The sequence below is a fragment of the Dipteris shenzhenensis genome, chromosome 11 (genome assembly GCF_047967505.1).
Source record: "Dipteris shenzhenensis isolate YYH24624 ecotype China chromosome 11, Dip_SZ_1.0, whole genome shotgun sequence".
NCBI lineage: Eukaryota > Viridiplantae > Streptophyta > Polypodiopsida > Gleicheniales > Dipteridaceae > Dipteris > Dipteris shenzhenensis.
In genome coordinates, this window is record NC_141606.1 from 40,253,772 (window position 1) to 40,274,768 (window position 20,997).

Here is a 20,997-nt window from a genome sequence, read left to right on the forward strand (position 1 = left end):
TATTCCTTGGGGGTTTTTGATTGTATAGGCGACTAATACCATAAATGATATTTTGGATGTACTTGTAAAGACAAAGGAAACATTTGGATCTAGCCCTATGCATGTGTGTAAGGGCAGGTGGCAGCTCCAAGTTAAAGGCATGAATGCAAGGGTAATTGTATTTCCAACACTTGTTCTTGCCAATTCACACCATGAGGGTCGATGTGACTAATGTTATGTGTTCTAAACTTGAGGCCTGTGGAGGGTGACATGTGAGGCATGTACGAAAGGGGCATTGGAATTAGATTGAGAAAAAGACAAAGAAGGGTATTTGCTAGATGAAGTGAAGTTGTCTACATGTAGTAAAGTGAAGGGTAGACTTAAATTGCCGCAAACTAAAGTATTCATGTTTGATATATGTAACATTTTGTTTAGTTTAACAAAAAAGAGGACAATCATAACAAACCCTTTGACAAGGTTTAACCATTTGACGAAGAGATACTAGGGTAATTGTGCATGTAAAGTAGTCGTTAGTCTTGCGGAAGACCTTAGAAGTTTGTGTAAGATGGGACAGGTAATAGTGATTGGGTCGCAGCCTTTGTTTCCATCTCCCCTCTTTCATAATACAACATGTGATTTGGTTTGTCCATGGGGCCAGTGCTACTATAGATGTGAGGGAGGGTGAGGGGTTGGAAGGGGTGAAAACACATGCACATACATGGGCATGCGCATGTGTGCACACACACACACGCGAATGAATGTAGACACATGCATGTATGCATGTATAAAGGCATATCTATCATACGTATTACCCATGAACAAAGATAAAAAAAGAGGACGGGTTTTTGGTGGTAGCTTGGAGGAGAAGAGCTTAGAAAATGCTGCCATATGCCACTCTTGGACTCTTGGACTATCACTACCTCTTGGATTACCAACGTTGGACTCTTGGACTTTTAAGGACTCATGAACTACCATGCACATACACATATACATACATGCGCACAACACACATATACACAAGTATACATGCACACAAAAACACATGCATGTGTGCACTAGCCATGCAAGAGTTTGCAAGAACCCTCGTAGGAGGGAGGTCATCCAAACTCGTACACACCTATTACCATTATCTACCAAAGTGTCTAGGACAGGTTTCAGATGTGTTTGGATGAGCAAAGAGTGTAGGTGCGTTTTGCTCAATTCGCAAGATCCCATAGAATGAAGGGCCTAAATAGGTGCATGTTTCAAACTTGTTGGACATTAAAGGGCTACCCGCTGCACGAACACTGTTTCAGACGGTGGAGCCAAGCGATGAAGGCATCTAATCATGGAATAGTTTGCAAGAAAGTCCATGCGTCTTTGTCTGAAAAGAACGGACAAACGAGGATATTGAGGCTGGGTTTAGATGACTTGCTTATCCGTGGGGAGAGGATGGGTGGGCATGTTGTTCACACCGGCGGTAGAGGCGGATAAGTGATAATGAAGTAGCTCTCATTTATGAGCACCGGAGTGGAGTGGATGGGTCCCTTTGTGTCAGCCTACGTGGGTTCAATACCCAACTGGAGCATTTCACGGGAGTTTATGCCACACAACCAAGTAGGTGGGCGGCCTTTGTTGGGCGGACAATATTTTTTCAAGCCCTAGTCTGGGTCCAAATTTTTCATTTGTTCACGAAGGACTACGACCCTCCCCTTCTTCTTTTCTGGGTGGTAGGGCGAGCGGTTTGAAATCGCCTCGAGTGCACGCGTCCAGGTGTACTTGAAACCAGGTCGAGCATGTTTCTACCACTCGCCTAAGTAGAGGTGGGCGACGTCTGCAAGGCAAGCAATATTTTATCAAGTCCGAGTCGGGGTCTAGATGTTTCATTCGTCGACATGGGACGACGACGCTGGTCTTCTTCTTTTTCTGGGGTCTTGGGGGGCCAGGATGCATCTGAAAGCAGGCCAAGTGATGAGTGTGCGAGGATGTGTTAGTATTTTTCCAAATGTTGTGATATTGGGGAGGGGAAACTTTTCAAAGTTTTCAAATGGAGCACTTTCCAGGTTTTTGGGGCATCGTCGTCCCCGCGTGCCATCGGCCATAGCCAGTCTCATCCGCCATAGCCACCGAGCTCCCTTTTCTTCACAAAATCCATCCATTTTCATCCATTATGCCTCTCCTTTCGCCTCCCTTCCCCCTCTAGCTCTCCATCATGCCTCCCCCTCAAGGTTCCGCTCCCCTCTGTGTCCCTCCCGGTGCCAAATCCTGCGCCCTCCTCCTTTCCTTTGGCCTTTCCGCCTACGTTCTCTGCCCTCCCCTTTACTGGCACTTCGTCGAGCGCTTCGCTGCTGCCTCCGATCCTTCCCCTTGCCCGCCTTGCACCTGTGATTGCGCCACCCACACCGCCGCTCTTCTCCCCCCTGGTATTCGCCTTTGCATGACATGAACTCATCTCTTTCCCGCTTCTCTTTACGATCTCCGAGGCGCCGTTTAAGCTGCCGATCCTTCGTTTTCCATTTCTTAATGCAAATCGTAGCACATCATTTCAACGATACGCTCTACGCATGTCCGAGTCCTTGCTTACCAACTGCATGCGTTACGATGACGGTGTACATCAGCATTCATGAATCATACTTGATGATATAGGCGAGGTAATGGAAACTTCCTTTTCATCTTGAGAGTCTGGCACTCGCTGACGCATGAAAGTTCGTTTTTAGCATCTTAGAGACTTAATCTCGCTGATACTTTGCTTGCGAAAAGTCTTGGAAGCACTGGCTAGGCTGTATTTCACGCCATATGGCATTGGATCTTGGAGTTTTCTAGGTTGTGCAACCGTAGCTAATAATGCTCTATAGAGGCTGGCCATTGTTCCTGGTAAAACTGTGTTTCATAGCTGGGGTAAGGCCAATTGCAGAATTCTAGGCCAACAAGTTGTCATCATATCTAAGAATTGACTTGGTGCATTTCCTTAGAGTGCGTTATCTAGTGCTCTGAATCACCTGACTTATTGTCAAGGCCTTTCTGTGGAGATTCCACTCAGGACAGGTAAGGCCGCCGCATTCAAGAAATCAGTTTGGTATTTAAAGGATTGAATTTCATGTACGTTTTTTGTAATCAAACATATGATATTGATCTAAAGGCTGGATGGTTCTCTCCACTGAGGCATTCTATCAAAGTTATAATGGCTGATGGAAGAAAGCCTTCTTTCGTGAAATCGTGACTTTTGCTTTCTATAAGAAAGCATAATCGACAATTGTTGTGTTTTCCGCTATCTTTATAAGGAAACCAAACTTTAAAGTGAGTGGAAATTAAGAGTGTCTCATGTAGTGTATGACTTTTAAATGACCTGTGTGACTTATTGTCCAGGCTTTTAAGCATCATGCATCTCTTTGTGTTTTGTTATGTTTCATTTTATCTCGAGTTTTCAAGGATGGTAAGTGCCGTCACTTCTCCATGCAAGTGTGCTGTCCAACACTGTCTTTACCCTTTGCATTTGCCTCTAGGCAGGTGTCAATTGGGCAAGGGAGGTATCTGTAGATAACAAAAGGTTTGTCAGCGTTTCCTAAATGAAGTAAGATGATAAAATTATTGAACTTCTAGGTGAAACCCAGAGGCTTGTGATGTACATCTGGTGAAATTTCTGCTTAATTTCCCTTTGTGTTTGGTATACTTATCCAGTAATTTTTGTCACTATTGGGATGCCAGATTGTGCCAAAAGTGGTCCCACGATCCATGAAGATTTGGACAAGAATTTTGTTGAACTTCTAACAGAGGAGTTAAAATTACAGGCGGTTGTAGCTGAGGAAACCCAACAAAGGGCAAACTCTGCAGTGCTTGAGGCCAGGAAGTTGAGCTCACAGTATCAGAAAGAAGCTGAGAAATGTAATCTTGGGATGGAAACATGTGAAGGAGCCAGAGAAAAAGCAGAGGCAGCGTTGACAGCACAGAAGAGAATCTCAGCAATGTGGGAGCAAAGGGCCAGAGCTTTGGGATGGAAGACTGGGGAGAACACAAAGCAGGATGTCATATAGAGGTCAATGATCAAAGGATAATGTTTGGTTAAGAAAATCCTGAAAGCTTAAATTCTTTGTTTGCTTTTGTATATGATTCAATGACATTCCATAAAGACATCATTGGTTCAGTCTGACAATGTCCAAGGAAAATTGTGAAAAGACCTTTGTAACTTGTATATCCTCCAATACCTACACACAAGAAAAGCTATTAATGTCACCTTGTATTGTCTCTTTATGAAGACGATGTAAAAGTGGGATTTTGGACCACTATAATCCAGCAAAAGATGAATACGACTTGTGGAGATCTGTTGTCACACGTGGCTAAATATCCAGGACTAATGTTTGCTTTACCAAAGATCTATCAAAATATTTGATGAGGCTCCAATATTCATTATTGAGCATTTTACTTTTTTGCGATTTTAAAGTTGTGGCATAGATAATCGTGTTATCGCACAGTAGTGCATTTCTGAGTTCTGATTAATACTGCTACGATGATGAAGGTTTCTAATTGGTGCCCTGTTTGATGCTATGTTTGGGTTTGACACTCTACTGATCACTGATTTTCATTCTCTATGGCTTTAACTGAACAAGAAGTGGTATTCTGAATAGCAACTGCCATAAAGAATCACCCAAAACTATTCTGCAGCAGTGAATGGCTGTAGTGTGCAGATGGACAGGAATATCTCCATTCCAGGTTCTAGGCCTTAAAATTTCTCAGGTTTCACGGATACAGGGGGGATGAGATGGCTGTTTGATCTCTGCAATCAAAGTAAGAAGAACAAGAGCAAAGGAGATACTGGCATATGATGTCATGTAGCTTCCTGCTTCTCTCAATTATAAACTTTGAAAAGATTTGGACTAACGAGAGTTTGCATCAAGGAGGCACAAGGGGACTAATTGATTGAGGCTTCATGAATGCTGTTTTCTAGCTTTAGCAGTTAAAATAGTGTCCTAAAGCAGGCTTTACGTGCCCAAATTTGAAGGACAGTTGAGTTACTAAAGACTTCTGAAGTGTTTTGCTTGGCAAATCCTACATATAGTCACTGAGTGCTTTTAGGCATCTTGTACTACAGAACCTGTTGATTTCAACTCCGAAAATGTACATAGCTATGGCAATGGAGTAAACGTCACAGGCTTCGGGAAAGCCTAGTAATGAACTACATGCAGATTGCAGCTTAGATCAATCGTTTTCAAAACAATTTATTCATGATATTATAAAATTCTATCATATATGACAAGTTTGCAATTTGAGGCTGGCACACAGCACTTAAAAAATGATTGAGTTGCTGGCACATGGCACTACAATAATGGATACGTTAAGAGCACCATGGGTTCAATTAAAACTGTGGAAGAGGGGCACCCTGGAAGATGAAATGAGGAGATGCTCTAAAACCCCCGTCACAGGTTCCACAATTCCTCAAGGCGATGGTGACCTGTGATTGTGTCAACTGAATTTTGGTAGGTTTTCTGGGGGTCTCCATGAAGGAGCCGATTCTGATGCTATCAAGTAGACTTTCTGAAGTAAGTGTGTCAATGGATTGGATCGAGCTCCATGGGCAAAAATACATTGCATGGCAAAGCTAGTGGGGACTCAATTATGGAAGACAAACCGTCACTATGGGAGGGCAGAGCAAGTGTCACTGATGCGAGAGGGTGCATATGGTTTTCATCAAAGTAGGGAAGAGGGATCATTGTAAGTAGTCAAGCAAGATCACATTGTTGCTCCTGCAAGGAAGACTTTCCCCTGCCCCTCTCTAGTTTTCTCCTGTCCCTGCCTGTGCCCTTTTTTCTGGCTTGTTCCCTTTCTTCTTTTCAACAGCCTCTATTTTGAGCACCTGATTTTGGGCTGCCGAGCTGCATCTTGGCAAGTCCTTTGGCCTCAAGCAGTCCACTTCTCCTGGTTTTTCCCACCCCTTCCTTCCCTCTTTTTTCATCATCTATTCCCTCTTGCTTTAGCCCTTCTCTTCTTTTTCTCACTCCTTTCTTCCTGTCCTTTCCTTCCCTTCCTTGCAGAGCTTGCAGGTTGCACCTCAGAGTTTTGAAGTCGATAGGTAACCCCATTGGATTTGGCTAGAGAAGCTCAACGCTAGCATCCTCAAATCTCTTATCACATTTTCGCTTACCTGCATAAAGGAGCTCAATGACAACCTATTAGATGATGTTGGAGGATGGGGGGAAGAGATGCACCATTCTCAATAGGCTTTCTTTAAATTGCATTGGATAAGTATAGGATGTGTGTACAAGGTGTTTTTGGATTTTTAGGTGCATAAACCAAAACTGAAACAAAGATTTGGAAATATCACAGTAGTATGTGCATGTGTGAGCATAGTGACTATGATGCAATGGAAGTCTATACAATGAGTACAACTTATATCCTATACATTGATGTTCGTTTCTCTCTCTAAGTGTGAGCAAAGTGACTATGCAATGGAAGCCTATACAATGAGTACAACTTATATCCTATACATTGAAGTTGTAGATCATCCTTAGCCTTTAGGAACAACACCTAAAGGGGAGGAGGGAAATGTGTTGCAAATAGGCTAAACATGCCACAAAGTCATTGCGAAGTTGATCCATAAAAGATGCATCCAGATGTAAAGCTAGTTGGGTAGTAAGGAGGATGTAATTTGGAAGGTTGTGAGACAAGTAAGAGTGTCACCAAACCAAGGCACATGCTAGCACTACATAAGATATCCGTGAACAGAATAAGCTAGGTCAAATGATAGTAAATGATAGTCGACAAAAGAATCCAAAGGATGTATAATATCAAGGGTTGAAGGATCAAGTATGGTAAGTGCAAATAAGAGACTGCGCTCTATAGAAACGTCCCATAAACTTTAAAAGGTGTGAAAGTCGAAGATTGTGGTAGATTCCATGGGCAAGGCATGACAGTCTAGATGATGTGAATGTCTTGAAGGGCCTGAATGCTCAAGTAACATGAGATGGAAGGAAATCTACAATGGGAGTGTCTGAGCATCTATTGGCATCAAATGCAGATGTAATTGTCACAGCTCGTCAAGGAGTTGGACGTAAGAAGGCCTAATAGGTGAGATTGCAAAAGAGAAATCATGAAATGTCTAAAAGCATATGAGCTACCGAATGCTGAAATGACATGAAGAAATGTTGTCTACACAAACTTGTATATGATGGCACCACAAATATGCATCAAGTATGAAGTATGCAAGGGAAATAGTGTCATTCTGCAATATGCTATGTGTCCAAGATTGATAATATCAGTAGCACTGTGGCAAGATTGGACTAGCATTGAGATGTCCTCATGTTGAGGAATGATCTGCTAATCTAAAGTGTGGTGACAACTGAACAAGTTCAATACATTGCGGTATAATTGTATTGATGATGCTGAAATGTCTTGATGATTGATCTATTGATCATAATTGGTGGAAACTGAGTTGAAGAACATGATATACTCCATGTCAGAGGTGAAAGCATAAGCGATGGATGCTAGAATGAAATCACCTGAGGAGCTCGATGCACTAAGCCATATATCTCTGCATTTGTGAGAGCCTCAATTTGAGTACTTGCGTGCAAATCTACATGGTGAATTCTTGATGTGCATTTGCATCATTTGTTATGGCAGTAAATGTGGCCAGCTCCATGCAAGAATATGATGGCTGAACATCACAAAAATAGTCGGCCTGAGATGAGGTAGCTGGAAGAGTCTCATGTTGAGGGCTTATCTGCAAATATGCACTATTTGAAAGTCTAATCCATGTAAACATGTGATAATTTTGTTTCCATTTTCTCCAAACCTATGAGGTCCAAATCGGAGTTCCAAACTATTACATACCCTTTGGAAACAAAAGCCTTAAGTAATTTCTCTTTCCACTTTAGTCATGGTTGAAATATCATCACAATGTGAATGGTTCCATGGTGGAGATTGTCTAGTGCTTTGTGCTAGAGACTTTCCCATCTCCTACTGTTGAGAGTATCTACCCATGGGAACATTGTGGGGGAAAGATGCTAAAAAGGAATGCTGATTTGTGAACATCCATAAGCCTGAGCATGTGTTGAATACTAGGAAATGCGAGCTACCATTTGTGGGGCTTATGCTCAACTTGCTTAATCTGTAATACTACCTCTCAAAACAAACTATTTTGTAACATCAGGGGAGATATGGACTCAAAAAGGGCCTCATAAGGAGAATATTAGGGAGTGGGTAATCTTTCTTAATTGTAGGGGAAAAATCAATGAGTAACTTGTACATGTCAGTATTCACGTTAGTGTCCATAATTAGTGTTCATAATGAGGTGAAGATGTATAATTAGTTTTGAATTTTTAAAGTTGCTCCTTTGGATACTATAGAAGTAATCTTGGATTCTCTGATGGTGTGTGACACTTGATTAACATGATCCATTAGATCAAAGAGGGTATCCAATGGCATTCAAGTCGTGCCTCTTCCCTATGGGCTGCCCTCGAAAACCTTGCCAAGGGGCCTGGGGTGGTAATAAGTAAAGCCCTCCTACACCCCCCCTCCATAGAGTGGGTTTGAGCAAGCCTAGGTCCAAATGCCCCTTAAAACCAATATCTTTGAACCCAAGCTCCACACATAACACTCCACATTTGACTTCTTCATATTAATTTCCTTGTCCATAGTGACTCGTGACATGTTTACTTTGGCTCAACCATCTACAACACACCATCATTAGTGACTCAAGTAGTCTTTGGTCTAAGAGGACTTATTTTTGGCAGAGTTCCACCTTCTCTTCCACGTAATTTCTTGGCTTCGTTCCCAGAGGTGAAGGATGATTTGAAAGTTAAGAAGGGGAACCGCATGCTACATAAGTTGCATACATTGTATGTGCTAGTATTCTCACCCAAAAAAAAAAATAAAGTATGTGCTAGTACAAATTTTCATCCTAGTTATAACAGTTTTTTGTTTTTTTGTTTTTAGAGTACTTTTTTAATACACACTCCACCCTCATCTTGTAAGTGCACTTTAAGAGGGGACGCTGACAATGTACATTGTACAGATAGTGTGAATATGGGATATGGGACCTTATCCCGTTATCCTCTTACTTGTAAATACCCACTCCACTAGGTGCAATATTGTGGGTTACAGTGTACACATTGTATGGCCGCTCTATGGTGTCCTGCTCTCTCTCTCTCTCTCTCTCTCTCTCTCTCTCAGCTCAAAGAGGGCTATTAGACACTGTAGCAAAAGATTTGTAAGAAGAGACTTGTATAAGGCTTAATAAAGCTTTGAGATTAGGGAGGAAAGAGTTCATGGAATTATTTTTTTCAATACAAGGATTGAAAGAATGTAGCTTTTTAAATAGTAAAAAAAGTTGAAAGGACTACCAATGTGGATTCCAGAGAAACATAGAAAAACTTAGCAAAATAACAAAAACTTAGAGCTTACAAAGGTGAAAGTGGCAAAAGGAAAAGGCAAAAGGGCTACTTATTAATATCATAAGGTATTGATCAAGGACTTCAAAGCTAAATTATCATACCCTTAGTCTAAACTGATGTATGATCTCCATTTGCTTTCTTTCGTTCTTGGTCTTTTGCTTTATCAATTGTACTATTTGAACCAGTTGTAGCTGCAATTTCTTATGTTTAAGACATAATACCAAAAAAAGTAACTTGAAAAATAAATAAATTCTTCCATTGCGTTTCTATTACTGATATGTAGTCTATAGCACAACCTTGGAGGAGATCCAACTCCTCTAATCCAAGTGAGTCATTGCTTGAAACAACTATTAGTTCCTGATGAACTCGGCCACCTTAGATCTATCAACTTTTTTCACATTCACACATCTTACATGCCATATTAGTACTTTGGTGTTGGACATATCATCACGTTAGTAATACACTTCTTTTGCACTTCACGTGCCACCCTTGTAAAGTCATAGATTGACTATTTTTGGCATTAGATCCTCCATGTATACATAAAAATTGTAAAATATTTTTGATATTCTTGACACATTGATTTCATCATATTATTAGGGGCTTGATCTTTGGCTTTTTGGCAATTGTTCCATCATTACTTGAATCACACATTTATTGAGTACTCCTCTCATCATGACTAGCATCTTTGGCAATTGTTCATCATAACTTGGATCATAATTTATTGAGTACTCCTCCCATTTCCACACATATCCTTATATCTATCAACTTTTTCCACATTCACACATCAAATATACCATTTCAGTACTTTGGTAGTGGATATATCATCACATCAATGGTGGTACAATTCTTTTGCACTTCATGTGGCACCTTTGTAATGTCATATATTGACTATTTTTGTGTTGGTTCATCCACGTATACATCAGCCTTGTAAAATATTTTGGCTATTCCTGACACATTGATGTCATGATATTATTACAAGCTTGATCTTTGGCATCTTTGGCAATACTTCCATCATGACTTGGATCATACATTTATTGAGTATTCTTCTCATCATCATGACTAGCATCTTTGGCAATTGTTCCATCATGACTTGGATCAAACATTCACTAAGTACTCCTCACATATCCAAATAGGTTGGATTATGGTTCATGAGGAAAGTTTTGGACTAAAAAAGGACATCTTTTGTTAAGGGCTAAAGAAAAAGTCTAATCCATGATTAGCCAACCAACCAATGGGAGAAGGGAGCATTTAAAAAATGGAGGAAACTATCCTCCTCCACATTGGTCAGAGGAAAAATTATGCTTCATGGTACCCACCTCATGGATAAATTTACATGAGGCCAATTTGGAATTTCAACCCAACATCAAGGATGGGCGAACGACTCCTTTTCTCTAGCCATTAGATGGGAGAGCCATATGGTAACATTTGGGATGCTCTAGATGTAGAGCCATTGATAGGATGATGATTTTAGAAGATGTTGAAATGTGTTTTGTTGTGATCAGATTATTTGCAATGTGTATTGCAACAATTCCAACCAAAGAAATAATGAAGTAATTCCAAAACTATTATCTCAAGCTTACACGAACAGTTCTTATTAAGAATTCAATCTTCAACATAGAAAATAACAATTACAATTAATCCATAATCGCTCAATACATAAATATTATGATCTAACATAGTTATTTTCAGCCCAAGTGATAAGAAATCTCTTTTAATTTTTGCATACCATACTTTGCATGCTTGTGTTTTAAATCCATAGAATGCCTTATTTAGCATTAAAAATAATTTTCTTTTATTTTGAAAATATATACTTCATGTTAGTTCACTTAAACCTTGTCATCCAAAATACCATTTAAAGTGTTGATTCCACATCCATCAAAAACATCTTCTTATTCAATACCACCAAGTAAAAGATAGTGTGTGAGGAATTTATCTATCCTATTCAAGAAATAAAATTCAAAAGTAATGTATACCTTCCTCTTGTGCACATACTTTTGCCACTAATATGATTTATACTTGTTAATCAAACCATTTTCCATATATATGATTTGGTATGCCCACTTATAGCCGATTGAAGCATTCCTTTAGGTAGCTCATTTTAAATTATACTCTTGTTACATCGATACCACCCAATCAAAAAAAACTTCTATATATGGCATCAACTCCTCAATAATATTTGATAAATAGAAACATAAGCATATTTTGCACTTACCTTATTCTCAATACAAAGATTACTTGACATGCCTTAGTTTGAAACAAATTTCTTCAAGCGCTAATGACTCAACTAGCTTATCACCCATAGATGTTTTCTTAAATTATTATCCCAATACCATGAATTTGTATAAATATCCATCTTTATCCTTTTCTCTTTTAATCACTAATCGTCCTACTATGCATTTGTATTATCATGATGTTCCTCTTGCAACTCATCATGAGAAGTCTAGAAATGTACTCTGCAATAAACATAGGAATAACTTTTTTTACACTCTACAATAAACATGAGAAGTATCTAGAAATATACTCTACAAAAAGATGATGTGCAAAATAAGCATAAATCAAATGCCTGAGACTGAGCATCAATATTACTATTGATATTATCGTCGATATTAACATTGGTATTTACATTTCTCTATATTTATTTTCCTTTGGGTGGGAAATAAATGCATTCATGTAGACTTAACATTTGTGAAAATTTTTGCTAGCAAAACTCTTGCAAGATACTTCGACAGGTACTTTGGTAGATGATGCAAATCAAGTGAAAAGAAATGGAGGGATCACTTGCCAACTTTGGCAAAGAAGGACACAAAATGAATCGATTTCAATAAAGGATGAATGCAAGGATAAAAGCAAAGATAGTAGCAAACTTACCTCCATTTTCTTGGTAGGAAATTTTGAAGAAATAAAACAAAATTCCTACTTCTCTATTTGACTTAGATGTAAAAGAACAAAAAACATTCTATTTCATTCATGGGGCTCAAATAATAGGAAGTTTTAAGTCTTAAAGTAAACAAGAAGAAAAGTATCACAAACCTCAACAACAATTTGCAATATACAACAACTACCCACTATTTCCAATCCTAGAGACTGAACATTTTCATTGTAGACATCAAAGAAATTACATCACAATAGTACAGACATTCTATACAAATTTGTAACACCTAAAAAATCCCTATTCCACTCCCATGCCCCTCTGAAATTACCCTTGTAGTTGATGGGATAAAGTTATATCAAGGCCATATAAGCATTATAATCTACACGCCCCTCAAATTCAACCATGGATATCTTTTTTAACAATTCCTATAAGAAAGGGTGGGCAAAGGTCCTAGATTCAACCAACAAGTAAAGGCCACATTAGTAGTATTGGAATCCACTTACCCCTCTATATCACAAGAGGAGAGCACAAGACCCCTCCACTTGCCCCCTATTATAACAAAAGGAGGGAACAACAAGGCTCGAATTGAAGATATTGAGCTTTTGGAACCACCATGGCCTACATAAGTGTTGGAATCTCCTTGCCCCTCTTTTAATCATAGACTTCTTGTTTGACACTTTCTATTCCAAAGGAGCCATTTTTCAATTGATTGGGTAGAAAAGGTGGAAAAAGGCCATCAAGTGAACTAAAGAGTGTTAAAGGTCCTACCACTTCATGGAATTGACCTTTTGGCAAGGTTACTAAAAATTGGAATGCACTCTTTCTCCAATTTGGCATCTATTATTTTTCTACAATAACACCCAAACTCTTCCAATCCCTCTCCCACAACATTGAAAGTCTTCCAATTCCTCTCTGACAAAACCCAAACTTTTCTACAATCTTCTTCTCCCTCCTACACACCCTCTCTAGCTTGCAAGCACAAAGAGGAGGGCATGTCTACCCAATATTTTTAAAACAAGCTCTCCACTCCTCTCTCTCTCTCTCTCTCTCTCTCTCTCTCTCTCTCTCTCTCTCTCTCTCTCTCTCTCCATGCACTGAGAATTGCCATTGGACAGACGCAGGTTTCATCCCATGACCAGCTCTGCATTAGGCTCTAGGTGCGCCAAGATAGGCAAACAAACTAACACAGATCAGAGAGTAGCAGGAGGCAAGTAGGCCAAAATATGGAGGCTAATCAAGCATAGATGACTCAGCCCCAAGACATCGTGGAGTAGTGGAGGAGGAGCTAGCTAATATGAGGGTAGCCTGGATTAGCAGAGAGAGCCAACATGGTGCCACCAAGAGAGGGACGTAGAGACCGCACTTGGGATAGAGGGCGCCCAGAGCACATTCATTGAGGTGGTATTACCTATCACGATTTTCCTCAGGGGAGACCGATAGAGACGAGAGGTCACTCTACACATAGCTCAGTGGGTTCAGAGATCAAGGAGACCGCATCCTCCACCACAGGATGAGATAGCTCAATATATGCAAATCTGAGATATCTTCACAGCTCACCAGAGAGCCACCACTGTGCCGAGCATCGGTCTCTAAGTCCCAACTCTCAATTTGCTTCAGCTTGCTTCAATTGGTATTTGAATTTTGATTTTTCTTGAGCTCTTGAGCTGAGTTGATCAACATAGCATAGTACTTAGTAAGGGCCCTAAAGCGCCCTTTGCTCCAGCCCACTTTTGGCTTGTATGAGTCTCCCTTTTTTGTGCATTTTGTCCCATAAGCCCCCGAGGCCTCCCGCGGACATTAATACATCTCTCTCTCTCTCTCTCTCTCTCTCTCTCTCTCTACATGCACTAAGAATCACCTTTTAATGGCTATAGCTTTCAACTTCTTCATCACCTTCTCCTTCAATTGGTGCAACTATGTTACATTATTGCAAACCCTTGGGTTCTTCATGGGCTTCACCTTTGACATAAGAAACTATGATATATTGCTACAGCTTTTGACTTGAATTAGCTCCTCTTTGACCTACAAGTTTATCTATCATTTGGATCCAATTTCAGATGCCCACAAAATTTAGCTGCTAAGAAAATCATATTTCGCTTTGGTACATCAGCTTCAGGAGAAGGCTCCTTATTATCTTCATACTTTGCCTTTGACAAGAAGGTCAAATATAAGTTCATTGAGAAGACCGAGTAAGATCTATCACCTACCTCATTTTCATCCTCATCTAGAGGCTCACATGTGAGGTGAGTGTGAGGTAATGATTTCTAATGCCCCCTTAATGAATCAATGTGGGCCTATGCCAAAGCATCACATGAGATGCTCCATTTATTCTCTAGACAAAACCTTCTTGAAAATGTTTTCCTTCATGTAGTAGACCAACTCTATCAACCCATACACAATCAAATTCTTGGAGTGGTCATGAACTGTGATACATTTTGTCTTTGACAAGAAGGTCGAATATAAGTTCATTGAGAAGACCAAGTAAGATCTATCACCTACCTCATTTTCATCCTCATCTAGGGGCTCACATGTGAGGTGAGTGTGAGGTCGTGATTTCTAACCCCCCCTTAATGAATCAATGTGGGCCTATGCCAAAGCATCAGATGAGATGCTCCATCTATTCTCTAGACAAAACTTTTGTGAAAATGTTTTCCTTCATGCAGGAGACCAACTTTATCAACCCATACACAATCAAATTCTTGATGGAGTGGTCATGAACCGCATTACATTTTGTCTTGGTGTAGAACAAGATGGTCCTTCAACATTTTGTCTTGGCAATACATCCTAATTCAAACTCTACTTCCATTGAAGAAAACCACATTGGTTTCCTTTTGGCTAAGCCACAAGATGGGGTCCTAGCTCCTAGCTCCAAGTAGTATTAAAATGTGGATCGCTATGTTCCAAATCTTTTACCCAATTTGAATCACAATACCCAATTCCACTTTGGTAGGTGTTTGATATACATTCGATGGTAGGACATGAACCATCATCAAACCCAAACACTTGACGATGCTTGATGATGGGCTTCTTCCTAGTGTATGCCTCCAAAGATGTCTTTGTAGCATTAATTACCTTCATTGCAATTTGGTTCAAAGCATGAATAGGTGTTTTGAGTGCCTCTGCTTCAAATCAACAAACCTCATCTCCACAAATCATTGAATTTTTCATTTGGACCACAGTTAATGAGATGTCCTAGTCCAAGTCAACTACCACTTGATCTTGGTCTCCCCATAATACCTTTTGGATTTGTTCAATGCAAATTGACCTTCTTGGTCTCACATTCTACCTTTACCCTCTATTGATTAAATATGTCAAAGGACTAGAAATTCTTGGGCAAAGTATATATTAACATCATGCAACTAATGTTGTCGTATAGCATGAGGAAGTACATTACTCTATCATGTGACTTTATGGGCATCAACACACAAATGTCCCAAGTGATCCAACTATAAGTGGTCTCATAGCCCAATTCATTGCCACCAATCAAGAATGAACCCTAATGTTGCCTGATTCCATACAAGCTCGATAGACTTCGTGCCTTCTTATGAATGGGGGGTCTCTTTTGAATCTTCACATGGCTCCCAAGAGTCCATATCTGGCATGACTGCCACATCCATCAGGCATCTTTATTGTCGTGCACTATCAATGCATCAATCCTGTAGAGAAGTCTCTCTTGTACTCCTTTGGTGATCCATGCTCCTATGGCTTTGGACCAAATGATACCATTGTCTTCCTTAAAAACCACACTCATCCCATTTCTTGCATGTTGGTTCACGGAAAGAGGATTCTTGCATAGATAAGGCATATATTTGTTGCTGATAGTCTTGAATGAAACCATTTTGATTTTCCTAATGGGGCAACTTGAGTTGTCACCCGCCATGACATCGGATCAAGAATTAACTTTGACAAGGGTCTGAGACATTTCCAACAGGAATAATGGAATAAATTTTTCAAAAAGCATCCAGCGTTGAGCTTTGCCTTGCAATCCTCATGAACTTTTTGTAGCTTCAAAGAAAAATACATAGCACCAATCTAGCAAGAAAAATTCACTTTTTGACCAACTACTTCACCTTTGTGATGTAGTCTTGCACTAGAATCTCCCTTGTCCATCTTCATGTTGTAGAGGTAAGTCTTGAGATCAATTTGTTTTTCACCTTGTACATCTCTTGAACACCTTCCATGCCTTTGGGAAGCTACATGTGTGGAAGGACAGTGAGTATAAAATGGTGTTTGATGATAATTCCAAGGCCTATGCATCCCGCACTACTAGTCTTTGCACTGCATTCCAATATATTAGCCAAAAATGCGTAATGGAAAGATAAGACCAAACAAGGTAAGATGAGGAATAAGAATTATGTTAGTGGGACCACAAAATAGATGAAATGCTATTACTATGATCAACCGAAACATATAGAGAATGACTACATGAAGGCAACAATCAATCAAGCCCAATCCATAATATGCCCCAATGAATTCCTCTCCAACGAACAACTTGTTACTGTTGGTCAATCTCTTTAGTGCAATTTTCCTCTCCTCTATGGATTCTTTGATTTTTTTCTTCTATTTAAACATCCATGACATTGGAAGAAAGGTAGTACTCAAGGAAAAAGAGTTGCATCAAGAGAGATGAGGATGGAAAGGGCTATTCAAAAGGTGAAATCAGTTGAGGCATTTAAAGATTCCAATTGGTACACAAGTTCAAATCTTACGATAAATGGGTACTTCTACAAGGTACCTTAGCATGATGCCACAACAAGCAATGGGAAGATTAAAAAACAAGTTTTCTCTCTATGCATTGAATTCAATTGCATGCTTTGGTCAGAGCATGTCTTCAAGTATTTCAAATAAACAAGGAAGGTGTCATGGGGATGTAAATTTCTAAGCTTTAGGAGTTATGTTCACACATACGGGTTTTATAATATGCCTTTGAATGGTTGTGATGTGTTGTGGGGAATTTCATGGTGTTATCATCTTTGGGCAATCGTTGATACATACAATAAGACAATTACCCTCACTCACAGGGGAAAGACTCATGTACATGTCAAACTCAAAGGGGAGCCTATTCCAGTTGTATCTGGTTCCACAATTACTTGAGTAGATGAAAAAGCATATTTTTGCGTATTTTTACCAAAGAAAATGAGAGAGAAGATGTTCAGCCACCTCTTTTTGGATAAAGAGCGGACAAATTTCTTGTTTGAGTTTCAAAACTTTTTTTTTTAAAAACTAGGGGATCTTCCACGCAAGAGACCAAAGACCATGCCATAGATATTATGCCAATTTGTAGCCCATCAAATATACCACCGTATAGGGTTAGCGCTACCCAATGGGAAGAAATATTGAATCAGACAAATGAACTATTGTAGAAGGGGCTGATTTGCCCCAGTTTCTCCCCGTACTATTCAACAATTCTTTTGGTACAGAAGAGGATGAATCTTGTAGAATGTGCATTGACTAGCGTGAACTTAACAAGATCACATGAAGAATAGGTTCCCTATTATGAAATTGATGACATCCTGGACACACTTATGGGGTCTTCCATTTATAGCAGCATTGATATGAAGGGCGGGTATCACCGGATCCGCATAAGAGGAGAAGGTGTGCACAAGTCTGCTTTCAGGACCAAATTGGGTTATATGAGTATCTTATGATGTCATTGGGTGTTAGTGGTGTCTCCAAAAGACTGGAAAACACCTACACATATCCACACCTGGCAATGGAAGTGCCAAGGTCTGACTAACATCGGAAAGATAAAAACATAACTCAAAAGATACAAAATCTTGAGATAGCACAGTAGAAATGTTGCTAAGAGTTTGTATTCTAGCAGATCACAACAACAAGCCCAATACAAAAGATGAAGATCAGCTTCTAACATCAGTCGAGTAATAATCAGAAACAAACTTAGCTCAAAACATGATGTAGTGGATAAGGCCACTATTACTGGCTGTTAGGGATAGTTATAATTGTTCCTATAGTTACAAAATTATCCACTACTTTACTAATGTAACTTCCCTTTACTAGGGGTGTACTAACCCTCCTTGGGTGAAGTCCACATGGGTGTAGAGGTCACCCTCAACACCTGGCACTCCCGGTGGTAAAACTTTTTGCAAATAGTGGAAGACTCGAACCCTTACTGGAAATAGTCCATCAAGTGGATCTTGATGGTGTGGGTTGAGTTTAGATCTATTACTGTTGCCTTGGTAGCAATTGGGTCTGCTTCCTCTGTGTCTTCCATGCAAGTGTCATTCAGCTCTGGTTCCTCCTCAATTTTTGTCTCTGCCTCTTCAAAATGTGTAGTAGGGGCTAAGCCTTGGATGGGAGTAGCTATGAATTTTGTGAGAGTGCTCTCAATGGAAGCAAGAACAGAAGAAGGAGAGAGAGAGAGAGAGAGAGAGAGAGAGAGAGAGAGAGAGAGAGAGAGAGAGAGAGAGAGAGCCACACAAGTTTTGGTGGGTGCAGAACCACCCTAATCTTCTTTTTCATTCATTTATATATGTGTTTGAGTATTGTACATAACCGGGGTAAAGGCACAGTGACCTTTAACCCCCACAACCTCCCACTTAAAGGACAATGTGCCTTAAAGGGAGAACAACCAGTGAGCATACTATCCAATGCCCATCAATACACGACAATACTCAAACCGCTGACTAGGTAGACTCTTCGTCAGCATATCTGCAGGGTTATCACCTGTATGAACCTTGACAAGCTCTATGCGCTTGTCCTCAAGTACCTCCCTGATGAAATGGTACCTGACCTCAATGTGTTTGGTCTTTGCATGAAAGACCGGATTCCGTGCTAGCTGAATGGCACTCATGGAATCACTATGCAATGTCGGTACACCTGTAGGAATCCCCAAATCTCCAACTAGCCGATCAAGCCATATAGCCTCCTTGCAACCCTCTGTGGCTGCAACATACTCAGCCTCTGTGGTAGACAAAGCAACGCACTTTTGTGCACGAGACATCCATGACACTGCACCACCTGCAAAGGTGAACACATAACCAGAAGTGGATCTCCTACTATCCACATGCCCTGCATAGTCTAAATCTGTGTACCCAAGTACACGCATGTCTCCTTTACCAAAGCAGATGCACATCTCCTTGGTACCCTTCATGTACCTCATGATGCACTTAATTGCCTCCCAATGCCTCTTTCCTGGATTAGCCATATACCGGCTAACAACTCCCACTGCAAACTCAATGTCTGGTCTAGTAGCTATCATAGCATACATAAGACTCCCAACCACTGATGCATAAGGAACCTCGGCCATCATGGCCCTTTCCTCATTTGATTTGGGACTATCTGTATGACTCAGTTTCACATATGGAGGCAATGGAGTACTCACTACCTTCCCCCCCTCCATATTGAAACGTTGCAATACTTTTGTAACATACTCTTTTTGTGAAAGCCAAAGGAGTTTCCTACTCCGATCACGCATGATGCGCATACCAAGAATATGACCTGCAAATCCCAAATCCTTCATATCAAAGGCCTCATGCAACTTGGCCTTTAATGCATCTAGCTCATAAGTATTCTTGCTAGCCAATAGCATATCATCCACATATAGTGCCAGGACTATCAGACTACTATCCTTAGCCCTTTTAGTGTAGAGGCAGTGATCAATTTCACTCCTTCTAAAACCCTGGGACCGAATGAAAGCATCAAACTTCTGATACCATTCTCTAGGCGCTTGCTTAAGACCATAGAGACTCTTCTTCAGCTTGCAAACTAAATGCTCTTTGCCCTTTTCTTCAAAGCCTTCCGGCTGCACCATGTAAATTTCCTCATGCAAATCCCCATGCAAGAAAGCTGTCTTGACATCCATCTGCATAAGCTCCATATCCTCTACTGCCACTAGTCCAAGCATGCATCTACGTGTGGTCATCTTCACAACCAGAGAGAATATCTCATCAAAGTCCACACCCTTCTCTTGCTTGAACCCTTTAGCAACCAAACGGGCCTTGTACCTAGGCACATCATCACCTGTGACCTTTTTGTAGACCCATTTACATGGCAATGCTTTCTTTCCATGTGGCAAAGAAACCAAGTCCCAAGTCTTATTCTTCATAAGTGAACTCATCTCTGATTGCATAGCATACTCCCACTTGCGTTGATCCTCGTGCATCATAGCCTCTTTGTAGCAAGAAGGCTCCCCGCAATCAGTAAGCATCACATAGTCTACCCCTGGAATAAACTTATTAGGTGGTCTAGACACTCTAGAAGATCTTCTCAAGGGCATTTCAGCTTGCTGTCCCACCTGCATATTAGCCACATTTGGCTCATCATTTCCACCAATAGATGATCCATCATCTACCCTTGATTGTATACCTGTGGGAGTACTTGGTGGTACCATTTCTTGCACATTTGGTGCATGGACAGCTTGCTGTCTATCAACATATGCAGGTGGATTCACATCCTGGAAAGTGATTCTCCTTATTTCCACATCCCTCATGGGTGCCTTATGCATCTTCTTCTCATTGAAGACCACATCATGGCTGCGTATGATCTTCTTTGCTTCTGGATCCCAGAGACGATAGCCCATCTCTCCACTTTCACCATAACCCAAAAAGATGCATTTCCTAGACTTAGGATCTAGCTTCTTTCGAAGCTCTTTTGGCACATGTGCATATGCCTCACACCCAAATATACGCAAATGAGAGTAAGAGGGCTTCTTGCCACTCCATGCCTCCTCAGGAATACCACCATCCAAACTCTTACTAGGTGATCTATTGATCACATGCACTGCAGTCTTCATTGCCTCAGCCCAAAAACCACCAGAAAGACTTG

The 20,997-nt window shown here is 40.4% G+C and overlaps 1 protein-coding gene across 1 annotated transcript; it reads left to right on the forward strand.

The window, feature by feature from the left end:
* The first annotated feature begins 1,934 nt into the window (after nucleotides 1-1,934).
* Nucleotides 1,935-4,340, forward strand: LOC147897017 (uncharacterized). The gene is made up of 2 exons (XM_087381684.1): nucleotides 1,935-2,381; nucleotides 3,664-4,340. The coding sequence occupies exons 1-2, from the start codon at nucleotides 2,171-2,173 to the stop codon at nucleotides 3,987-3,989; spliced, it is 537 nt and encodes a 178-aa protein (XP_087237810.1). The 5' UTR covers nucleotides 1,935-2,170; the 3' UTR covers nucleotides 3,990-4,340.
* The last annotated feature ends 16,657 nt before the right edge of the window (nucleotides 4,341-20,997 follow it).